At 39.9% G+C, this 12,284-nt stretch overlaps 1 protein-coding gene across 1 annotated transcript in view; it reads right to left on the reverse strand.

Moving 5' to 3' along the window:
- Positions 1-5,094: 5,094 nt before the first annotated feature.
- Positions 5,095-12,284, reverse strand: part of LOC149457841 (proteinase-activated receptor 1-like) — a 134,588-nt gene continuing 127,398 nt past the window's right edge. Inside the window, exon 5 of the mRNA XM_089683087.1 lies at positions 5,095-6,201. Coding sequence (XP_089539213.1) covers positions 5,225-6,201 — 977 coding nt within the window. The 3' untranslated portion in view covers positions 5,095-5,224. The remainder of the gene's footprint in view (positions 6,202-12,284) is intronic.

Raw genomic sequence — 12,284 nt, forward strand, 5'->3', positions numbered from 1 at the left:
CAATGTGTTGTACATTACACAGTCCTGACCCCTGCACCCTACACAATGTGTTGTACATTACATAGTCCTGACCCCTGCACCCTACACAATGTGTAGTACATTACACAGTCCTGACCCCTGCACCCTACACAATGTGTTGTACATTACAGAGTCCTAACCTCACTACTCTGTAAGCTTCACTGTACATTACACCAAGGTATTGTCTGAACTGTTTCTGATTTGCTAAGAGGTCACCAACTACTTCAATCCAGTTTATCGATCCTTAGATTTGGAGGCTGTGTTGTTTTTCTTTTTTCAGGATATTTTTTTATGTCACCTGGTAATTCTTCCGATAACACGCTTATTTAATATAGCAATTCAGTGCACAGGAAGTTACAAGGACACTGGATTTTCTGGCAGGATCAACAAGCACTTCCAGAAATGGAACTTAGTTATAAAAAAGATAACTAATACAGCCATCACATTCAAGGACTGGTAATCTTCAATATATTACATTTATGTTCTTAGGTGTACATATCCTGTAAGACGTATTTTGTGGGTACAAGGACTGCAGCTTCTGTGTGCGGTGTATACTGCAAGTAGGCTCACACTCTATGTAACTGAGTCATGGCAAACATTTAGTGCAATGTAGTTACACCCACTACACGGCACTCTGCACATGCTCAGTATCATCAACACGGCAAGGTTTCCCTCTTCCTTAAAGTGATTCTAAAGGTTGTAATGAAAAAAAAAAACAAATGTTATACATGGCGAAATGTACAAAATTCCTGCTAAATTCCTACTAAATATAAAATCCTAAACCGTATAATGTTAATACATAACAAATTTTTGCATTTTTTAAATCATGCCTTTTTGTGAAAATGGTGAAATCTGAAGGTGCGCAAAACTAAATAATAATTCACTCTAAAAATCTGATGGTTATCATTTTTGGCTTACAGTTTTCAGAGTTTGGACAAGACTCCCCAAGCCATAAATTTTCTGAAAGCACATGACCTTTAGAATAGAAGGAAGGTGCTACTGATTTTTTAGTCTCTGCAATATTAGCGCAAATGTTCATCAAATCACTATTTTCACAAAAAATACAGTAAAATCAATATTAATGGATACATACATGGCAACATTTACAACATTCCCGCTAAATTCCTACTAAATATAAAAGCTAAAACTGTATTGAGTTAGTACATCACAAATATTTGTACACTTTAAATTGCGCCTTTTTGAAAAATGGTGAAATCTGTAATAATAACAATTTACTCAGAGTAAAAATCTGGAGGTTACCATTTTTCACTTACAGCTTTCAGAGTTTGGAAAAGATCCACCAAACCATATATTTTCTGAAAGCACATGACCTGTAGAAGAAAATAAATGTGCTACTGATTTTTTAGGCCCGCAATAGTTGCACAAATGTTCATCAAATCACAATTTTCATTACTAGCACACACAAACATAACATAACTTACACAATTCCTGCTAAATTGCTACTAAGGCCTCGTTCACATGGGGCATACTAAGGTGTACACCCATGGAAGAGCCGTGTTTACCCAAACGGGGATGCACAGGTGTTCAATTCATCCCCATGCAGGCAGTCCTATTCATGTCAAATGGGATACAACGTGTGCACGGGAACAGCTACTGCTCCCAATCTGACATCCGTGTGGGTGCACGACCCCGAACATAGATGTTGTGAGCTCAGGGGCATGCACTGAAAACTCACATGGATGTCAAATTAGGAGCTAATGACATCAATGGGACTGCATGCACAGGGATGCACGGAACAACTGTGCATCCTTTGTACAGGTAAACACGGCCTTGCAGGGCTGTATTATGTTTTTTTTTTTTAATATTTTGTATTTTTAGGGGTGGGGCTTCCATGAGATATCACAGGTCTAAACAGACCCCTGATGTCTCTTTTTTGACTGACAGACAGTCCCTTTCTCCACAGCCTGAGCTGCACACTACATGAATGAATAGGAGTCTGTATAGAGGCTCCTATTCATTCAGAAACTGAAGCATAATAGTGAAACAATATTTGCTATGCTACAGTCATGAATGGACACAGTAGTGATCAGTAGGACTCGCTCACTGTGCCCATTCAAGAAAAGGAAGTTGGCTGGTAAATACATGTTTAGCAACACCCTCTCCCCCACTGCTCTCCATCCTGACAGCTTATGTCCCCAAGCAGCAGCTGCAGCAGACAGGAGGGGGAGGAGGAGGGGAGGCCAGCCAGAAGCACAGCAGGGATGGATGCTGAGGGATCATAAGGGAGGGGGCATTGAGGAGGAGTCAGAGCAACAGGGGGATGTGTGAAAAATATTTGTAAAGCCTCTGTGGGTGCCCTGAAGCCAGTGGGAGAGGTTGGAGAGTTGGGAAGATGACAGCTGGCTGGAAGAGGGAGGAATGTCAGGTCCATACAGCGTACAGACGTGGCCAGCTGGAAGCAGTGCTGTAGGTCTGTATTGGGTTTATATCTACATTTACAAGCCAAGTAACTATGAAGCTGCCAACAAGCTGAGATACATCCCACTACTAAGAGTATTTATTTTATACACATTGGGCTCAATTCATGAAGCAATATCTACCGTTTTAGGAACTGCAGTAAAATACTTCTTAGCGTTTTCAAACAAAGTTTGCGATTAATTTAGAAACTCTATTAAAATTCCTCTTGAGCTATTTTATGAAGTGATGATGTATTTGAATAGTGAAAGCTAGCAAAATTTTAATGCAGATGGCAGCCAGCGTTCTTAACAACAATAAACTATCATGGTTGCTAAGGAGCGGGAGTGCGCTGCATCCTTAACAAGTAAATAGCGGGGTTCCCCGCTGACAGCAGAATGTAAATAAGAGAAATTATGGCATTTACATTTTTTTTTAAAGAAAAGGCTCTTCGGATCTGATATGGATTTTAAAGGGAACCCCATGGCAATTTTTTTTGTTTAAATAAATCTGAAATTCATACCCACCTACAGCATCTTGTCCCCATATTTATGAGGACAAGAGCCTCTTCCCCACAACCCTGGTCTGGTGGTTTTGAGGGTGTGGGGGACTGATTTATTGGCATCTGGAAGCCCCCTAGATTTTGCCCCCCCCATGGGAATGAGTATGGAGTACATAGCAAAAATAAAAAAGTAAAAGCAAATAATATCACACAGCCAGTTTTTGATCCTTTATTCAAGTCCTTTATTCAAAGCCCCCCCAAAAAATGACCCCCAAAGTAGATCCAACATCAACGATGATGAATGCCAGATACTGACCTGAACAAAAAAAAACACCACCTGCACTGATACTTGCCGCATTGGGTAACCCCGCCCCTTTATGACATAAAACATTGGGTGGCCCAGCCCCTTACTTTATTTAGTGGCAGGAGGTGGCCGAGATGTCATATGATAGGAGCCAAGCATTGGTGTAGGTTGTTTTTTTTTTTTTTTTTCAGTTGAGTCAGTGCCCAGCGTTCCTTGTGATTGACATTGGATCTACCTCAGGGGCCTTTTGACTTTTTAACCCCTTGCCCTCCTGAGGATTTACCCCCCTTAATGACCAGGCCTCTTTTTGCTACTCGGTGCTGCACTAATTCAACTGATAGTTGTGCGGTCATGCAATGCTGCACCCAAATTAAATTTACGTCCTTTTTTTCACACACATAGAGCTTTCTTTTGGTGGTATTTGATCACCTGTGCGCTTTTTATTTTTAACGCTATAAACAAAAAAATATCAAAAATTTTGAAGATAAAACAATATTTTTTACTTTCAGCTATAAAAAATATATAGTAAATTCAAAGTTGGTTATAAATTTAGGCCAAAATGTATTCTGCTACAAGTTATAGCATCTACAAACTATGGTATAGATACTGCAATTTACGCTAATTTTTTTGCTATACAGCGCTGCGCTAGTTTAACGGACAATTGCGCGGTCATGCAATACGGTATATAAATGAAATTTACATTCTTTTTTTTCCCACAAATTGAGATTTATTTCGGTGGTATTTGATCGCCTGTGCGGTTTTTATTTTTTGCGCTATAAAAAAAAGGCTGACAAGTTTGAGGAAAAAAAACTATATTTTGGACTATTTGCTATAAAACATTTCCAGTAAAAAAAAATTTAAAAATCAAATTTAGTCATAAATTTCTGCCAAAATGCATTCTGCGACATGTCTTTGCTACAAAAAACCCCAATATGTGTAAATTAATTGGTTTACGTGAAAGTTATAGCGTTTACAAATGGCGGGAAAGATACTGGGATTTTTAATTTTTTTTATACTAATAATGGCGGTGATCAGCGACTTATGGCGGCGATCAGGGACTTATGGCGAGACTGCAGGACTGCGGCAGACATTCTGACACTGGGGGGAACTGACTTGGGGTCACTGACATCCCCAGTGACACCAATACAGTGATCAGTGCAAAAAAAAAAACACTGACACTGTACTAATGGCACTGGGGAGGAAGGGGTTAACTTTATTATTCAGTGAAAGGGTTAACTGTGTGAGGGGAGTGTTTTACTAGGGGGCGGGGGTGTGTACTGCAGGGAACGCCGCTGATCGCGACAGATAAACTCTTCTGTCCCGATCAGCATGTCAGGAGCTGTCATGGAACTGACAGAAAGCACAGCTACGGCAGCTGTGCTCTCTGTCACTGATTGCCGCTAATCGCCGGGTCATAGCCGGTAACGACTGACTGACATCCGTGGCCGTGATCGGCGGGACAGGTAGTGCACGCCCTCTACCTGTTTTAAAAACACACGTTTAAAAATGTGGTTTTGCCCAGCCGTGCCGCCCTGCCACTGTATTTCTACAGTGGCTGGGCGGCATGTGGTTAAAAAAAAGACTTTTCAAAAACTGTGTGTTTTTATTTACTTTGCACTTTTTTTTGGTGAATGATTAGTGGTACTATGTACCCCAGTACTCATTCACATGAGGGGATGAATCTGGGGTCCCTTTACTCCTTAAGAACCAGCTAGAAAAAAAATAATCTTTAACTATAGTATGCCTGCCAAGTCCCTTATTCAAACTATCACGTCTATGATGTCATCGATTCACACAGCATTTCAAGCACCCAGCTTTTCCATGAGGATCAGTAAAAACATAATTTACAGGGCAGTAAAGTGGACCTTTAGGCATTACAGATCTTAGTGATGTGTGTTATTTAAATATTTTTCAGGAAAATTACTGTGAGATAAAATAAGGAGAGGTGTTGAAATAACTCATCCCCTCTTATTGGGTTGAGCAGATTAGGTCTCCTCTGGTCCTCTCTGGTTTCTGCTCCTTGTGTTTAAGGGAAGACTTTGTACTGGAGGGTGATAACCTTTCCTCCAACACAGCAAATTGTAGACGTATCTCTTATACTCGGAGAATGTAAAATAATAGATAAGAGGATCCAGACAACAGTTGATGCTGCTGATACTGACACAGAGGATGCAGGGAATATACAGAGAGTGATCATAATTCTTATACACCTTCACATAGTTAATTAAAGAGATTACATTGGTGGGGCCAAAACAAAGAACAAACACACTCAGCACAACCACGGTGAGGCGGATAGCTCGTGACCTCTTATGTGTGCGATCAAATTTTGATCTGCTGAGACTGCGGATGATTCCAATGTAACAGAAAGTTGTAATGAATAATGGTAAGAAAAAGAAAAGTGAGATAAGAGAGGTGAAATGGTAATAATAGAACTTAAGATTTATACCAAAGTACTGAATATCATGACATAATGTGATATCTAGGTTAGAATATTTCCAGGCTTGATCTGTTATGAGAAGAGGCACAGTACTGACCAATGAGATGACCCAGATGACACCACACACCAGCCAGGCTCGGTTCACTGTGCGCCAGGAGAGAGACCGCACCGGGTAGACTACGGCCAGGAAACGGTCCACGCTGATACTTGTCATGAGCAGCATGGAGCAGTACATGTTACAGTAAAATATTACGGTGACAAAGCGACACATTCCTTCTCCAATGAGCCAGTTAGATCCCAAGAATCGGTAGGCAATATAAAAAGGTAGGATGCTAACAAAGAGGACATCTGCAGTGGCGAGGTTCAGCATGTAGACCACTGACGGCTTCCTGATTTTCACTTTCACCAGGAATATGACGATCGCCATGATATTGAGAGGAAGAGCCACCAGGAACACAACAGTATAGATCGATGGGGCAAGCCTGGTCACACTCCAATGTGTGAATATAATACTGAAGTAATTATCTGAAATAAGAAAAGTAAAACACAGTATTAGCATAAATAAATGAACCAGATATGTTTATCTTTTCTTTAAAGAGGAATTCAATTTTAAACATCAAAATGAATAGCGAATAAAAGTATAAAGAAAAAAAAATAGGAATTTAGACTTTCCTGTAACTTCCACATTTTAGTGTACAGTACAAGATACAGGCAACTTATTCATTCACCATGGGTTATTGGCTCACATCTTCAGGTGATTGGACGCAATCATGGAGAGTTGGGGGGGGGGGGCTGTGCCCTGTACTATATTCCAAATTTTCAGGTAAGTCAAAATTCCTCTGATTTTAGTCATACAGTATAGGACACAGGCAACTTATTCAGACACAATGGGACATCCCAAAGCAATAAATTAAAGGGTGGACAACAACTAGGTAACCAAAGCCCCCCCCCAAAAAAAACAACAGGGGTACATTTCACAGTGCTGCTACAATAACGATGTGGCCAAAAGTTTCATGTGCAGATTGGACATTAACCTGGTAAAACTTTGAAAAGTATGAATAGAAGGCAAGGCAGCAGCCTTACAGAGTTGGGCAACAGAAACTTGGTGCTTAAAGGCCTGTGAGACTCTGAAGATCTGTACTGGAGGGTGGATGTTTTAGAATATATGCTCTTGTAATCAAAATCAACAGACAAAGTGGCAATTTGCCACTACAAAGTGAACAAACCACTGATGAGGTGGGTAAATAGGAACATATAGACAGGCATCTTGGATGTTCATGGATGCCGTGTGTTCCTCTTGTCTCAAAAGCAAACACTGCACTTGCAGATTCCATGAAAAATGTTGGAATGTGAGGGGATTTGTTGAGGAATTTACAGTCCAGGATAAAACAGATACCGAAATTGGGCTTTGGTACCATAAAGAGGTTTGATTTAACCACTTCCCGTCCATGTCATGTACATAAACGGCTGGAAGGGAGCAGTGCAGGAGCGGGTTGCCATTCATAAATGATGCCAGCATTTTCAAGCTGTGCACGCTCCCTGGGAGCAAACAGCAATGAGATCCGGTGCCCGCTGTGTCTGGAGGACATAGCGGAACACCAATTGCTGTACAGGACCTGTGTGAGGTCCGGATCATGTGATCACTGATTGGCCAATCAGTGATCTCATGAATAGTAGTAAGCAAGATGCCACATCTGACATCATTGCTTACTACTAGTGAAATCAGTGAATGATCACAGAGATCACATGGTGCAGGGCTATTCACAACAGCCTTGTACCATGTGACAAGCTGTGACCAATCACAGCTCATACAGTATTTCTCAATGGCTGCAGGAATGCAGCCAGGGAAAAGGAGAAATGATTGCGTTTACAGCCTTTATGGGTGTCACTATGGTGACACTGTACTGCTAGGGTGACAGTAGTTAAAATTTTTAAAAAAAACATAAATAATATTATTGCAAAATAAAAAAAATAAATAAAAAAATGTTTTAAAAAAATTATATTTTTTGGTTATAAACTAATTTGTGTTTTTGTTTTTACTAAAATGATAACCGAATACATTTTGTCCATGATTTATGAAGAAAGATTATTTATTTGCAAAACACTTTTTTCAAAATTTTGGGACTTTTTCATTTGTATATATATAAAAAAAAAATAAAATAAAAATCTCAGTGCTGAATAAATACCACCAAAATAAAGTTTTATCTGTGTTAAAAAAATTATAAAAAATTCATATGGGTACAGTGTTGCATGACCGCACAATTGTCATTAAAAGTGTGATAGCACTGAAAGCTGAAAATTGGCCTGGACAGGAAGGGGGTAAAGTGTCCAGACTTGAAGTGGTTAAACCTGTCTTGTGTTAGTACTGGTACAACTACTCCCAGGGACAAGACGTGGTTCAAGTCCTTCTACAAATAAGATTGTCCTTTGTTCATTTCAAAGATGAAAGCACTGAGGTGATAGTTTTGAACTCTATCCTTTATCCTTTTGAAAGTACCAATTGATCCCATAGGTCTGGGTCATCTGTGATCCAGAGGGATGCAAACTGTAACAGATGTCCCCTCACTCTTAGGAATGAAGGCTCCTCTTCATTGTGCAAAGGGCTTTGGAGAGGGTTTGGTGGCCTTTGTGGCCTTTGTGGGCCAAGCCTTGTGCAGAAAGGAAGGTCTAAACTTAGGACAAAAATAAACGTGATGGTTGGCACTTGCCTTAGTAACAAAAATTAGAGCTTCATCCCTCTGGGTTGGCTGGTTAATAGGTTATGGGTGACACTCCATTTTCATGGCATAGCATTGCAAAAAAAATATCTGTCTTGTTAACAACTTAGAGTGTCAGCCTTTGCATATTTATATTGGGTATCATTTTTCATGTAACACTGCCATGGTACCACATTTGGATGTCAGCACCAACAAGCCTTAAAGGTCAAGCCAAAGGCACTTGAAAGTGTCTTTCAAAATAAATATAATTTTTTCAGAATTTTACATTGCAGAGTTTTAAAATTCAGCTCTTCTGTCTTTTTACAGGACATGGCTAGGTTGACACTGGGATTGGTGGCCAACACCATTCGTTTACAAGTCAGAAACTGCTTCTCTTCCAACTTCATTGAGTGCCCATGTGTCTTCTTAAGCGACCTGAGACTGAGTAGTTCTCTCCCTATGATAGAATCACCTTTCAGATATTTGTTCATCAGTATCATATCTCTTTAACCACTTCAAGTCTGGACGCTTTCACCCCCTTCCTGTCCAGGCCAATTTTCAGCTTTCAGCCCTATCACACTTTGAATGACAATTGCGCGGTCATGCAAGACTGTACCCATATGAATTATTTAGCATTTTTTGAGACAGATAAAGCTTTATTTTGGTGGTATTTATTCATCACTGGGATTTTTATTTTTTTTGCTATATAAATGAAAAAGTCCAAAAAGTTTGAAAAAAAAGTGTTTTTCTTATAACATTTTGCAAATAAATAATATTTCATCATAAATCTTGGCCAAAATGTATTCAGTTATCTTTTTAGTGAAAACAAAAATAACCCAAATTGGTTTATAACCAAAAATTATAATTTTTTACATTTTTTTTATATATTTGTTTTTTTTTACACATACTGTTACCCTAGCAGTACAGTGTCACCATGGTGACACTGTACTACTTGTGGGGGGTGATGAAGATTTTTTTTTTCTACACATACAGGCTGTAAAAGCAATCATTTCTCCTTCTCTCTGGCTGCATTCCTGCAGCCATTGAGAAATACTGTGTGATCTGTGATTGGTCACAGCTTGTCACATGGTACAAGGCTGTTGTGAATAGCCCTGTACCATGTTACTTCTGTGATCATTCACAGATTTTACAAGTATTAAGCAATGATGTCAGATGTGGCATTTTGATTACTACTCTGCATGTGGTCACTGATTGGCCAATCAGTGATCACATGATCGGGACCTCGCACAGAGGTCCTGTATGACGATTGGTGTTCCACTGTGTCCGGAGGACACAGCAGGCACCGGATCTCGGTGCTGTGTGCTCCCAGGGAGCGCGGCACAAGCAGGGGGCGGGGAGACCATTTATAAATGGTCACCCGACCCTGCACTGCCACCGTCCGCCCGTTTATATACAAACGGCAGGACGGGAAGTGGTTAATGCTTGTACGGTAGATGTTCCTCATAACTGAGGTCCTCCAGTCCCCTTATTAGCTTTGTTCCCCTTCTCTGGACTCTACAGTTCCAGCTTATTCTTCCTGAGGATTGATGACCAGAACTGGATGGCATATTCAAGATGTGACCAGACCATAGATTTGCATTGCGGCAGAATTACAGTTGTATGTCTTGACTAAATACCCTTTTAATACATGCTGATATTCTTCTAGCTTTGTTTGCTGCAGCTTGGCATTTCATGGTTTTGCTGAGCCTATGATTTATTAGGACCCCCAGATCTTTTTCCATCTTGGATTCTTGCATTAAACCTCATTTGTCATGTAGTTGTCTACTTCATAAGTTTTTACACCCTGCTGTGGTAGAAAGAGTCATCACAAAGAGGGCCCACAGGTAGTTAGATTGGCAGAGGCACCAGATGTGTTTGTTGAAAGGATAGGCACGAGTCGTCTGCTTTAGTAAAACATCCAATTACTTCACTTCACTGAGTAAAATGGATCAAAAAACATACTACCAGAAACTGTCATATAATCCACTGAAAGATCACCTGAAGGAATATGACCTTATTTTCAACAGGACATCTAATAACTACGTGTAAAGTAAATGGAAATACCATAAACAGCGCTCTCAGCCCTCAAATACACTTAGATTAAATTAAAAAAAAATAATAAATGTATATATATAAATAAACATGAAAAAGGAAAAAGAAAAAGAAAAACTGCCACCAAATAAAGTGCCAACATTGTGCCAAAGCAATAAAAAAAACTCAGAAAAAAATCCACTAAGTGCAGTCCATATATATAAATATTTCTTCAATAAAGATATATTCTCCACAATCGTGAATTCTTCTGTGCTCAACACCCCATCAAAGTGCTAACTCACCAGATGCTGGTGATTAATCAGAATATCTTTCAAATATCAGTGGATGTGGAAAATTCAGCAGCATAACTGCAAATACTCCAAATTATAATCATTCATCAGATGGTTGATCCCATTATACTCCGTCATGGTAAATATAATCCATATGTGGATAAATAAAGAACACTCGCCATAGCATAATAACATTTGACTATTTATTATATCAAATTCCCCCCTTAAAACCAAACTCACAATATGCAAGTTAAAAAACAGCCTTCAATAATATAAACACGTCTGCAGCCTGCAACAAACAGTCTCCAGCTCCCATAGTGGCATCTCATCAGCCGTACTCAGCAACAGATGACGCGGTTGCAATCACATGGTCCGGCCACATGGTAGCGGCGTACATGATGACATCACTGCTCGATCACGCCCTAACGTGTTTTGTCACACGACTTCATCCGAGGGTGTGATCAGAAGTCAGACATACGGACTGTTATAGAGCCACTCGTACTCCGATAGGTTGGATTTAATTGATGCACTACTGCCCTCTAATGAATGAGCACATGATGGCACATACTCTACTGATTTGCCTAAATAGACGTATTATCAAGAGGGGACCAAACAATTACTCCCTATTGCCATCTTGTGTTCAACTTTAAAAGGTGACTAACAATTACATAATGATTAGAACTTATATGACAAATCACAGGTAACAAAATGAGATTAGCAGCACTCCCTTTAAGAGACTGCTTCTAATCTCAACTTGTTACCTGTATGAAAGACACCTGGTAGCCAGAAATCCTGCTGAATGACAGGGGATCAAATACTCATGAACATGCAAATCAATGCATCATTTGTTAGACATGCATTTCTTTTGAATTTGTTGTTGCTATTCTGTCCCTCAGTGTTACAATACACCGAACATTTGATTTTTAGACCAATCATTTCTTTGTGAGTGGGCAAACATTCAAAATCAGCAGGGGAGCAAATAGTTATTTCCTTCACTTTATGTTGGCACAAAGATTCATAACAGAGGGATATGAACCACAATTTATAGAATCTGAAAGCGATAAAGTAAGATCTTTGGACAGAGCTTCCCTGCTGTTAGATAAAAATAAGGTGGATGATATGATGCAAGGGGTACCAGTGATTGTGGATTATAATTAGAGATGAGCGAATCGAAGTAGGCGAAGTGGAATTCGTTTTGAATATTGGAAAAATTAGCATACTTCGGATGCGCGAATCAAAATTTTTCCTAAAATGGCGGCGACATGTGCGGCGACGGAGTGGGGATGTCTGGGAAGGCGCGCAGACAAGGCGCGCTGACCCATAATGCATTCATTAATGACATGTGATTGCATTAGCCAATCAGCAGCCAGCACTGTGTAATGGTCGAGCTATAAATGGCGGCCATTTTAGAATTCTCCATTTGCCTCCAGCCATTCAAGAGAGGCAGACCTCTCTGTATTAGGGACAGAGTTAGGGCCACAGAAACGTTACTTAGGGACAGAGAAACGTTACTTAGGGCCACAGAAACGTTACTTAGGGACAGAGAATCGTTACTTAGGGCCACAGAAACGTTACTTAGGGCCACAGAATC

The sequence above is a fragment of the Staurois parvus genome, unplaced genomic scaffold (genome assembly GCF_062004578.1).
Source record: "Staurois parvus isolate SC_StPar_1 unplaced genomic scaffold, SC_StPar_1.0 ptg000302l, whole genome shotgun sequence".
Classification (NCBI taxonomy): Eukaryota; Metazoa; Chordata; class Amphibia; order Anura; family Ranidae; genus Staurois; species Staurois parvus.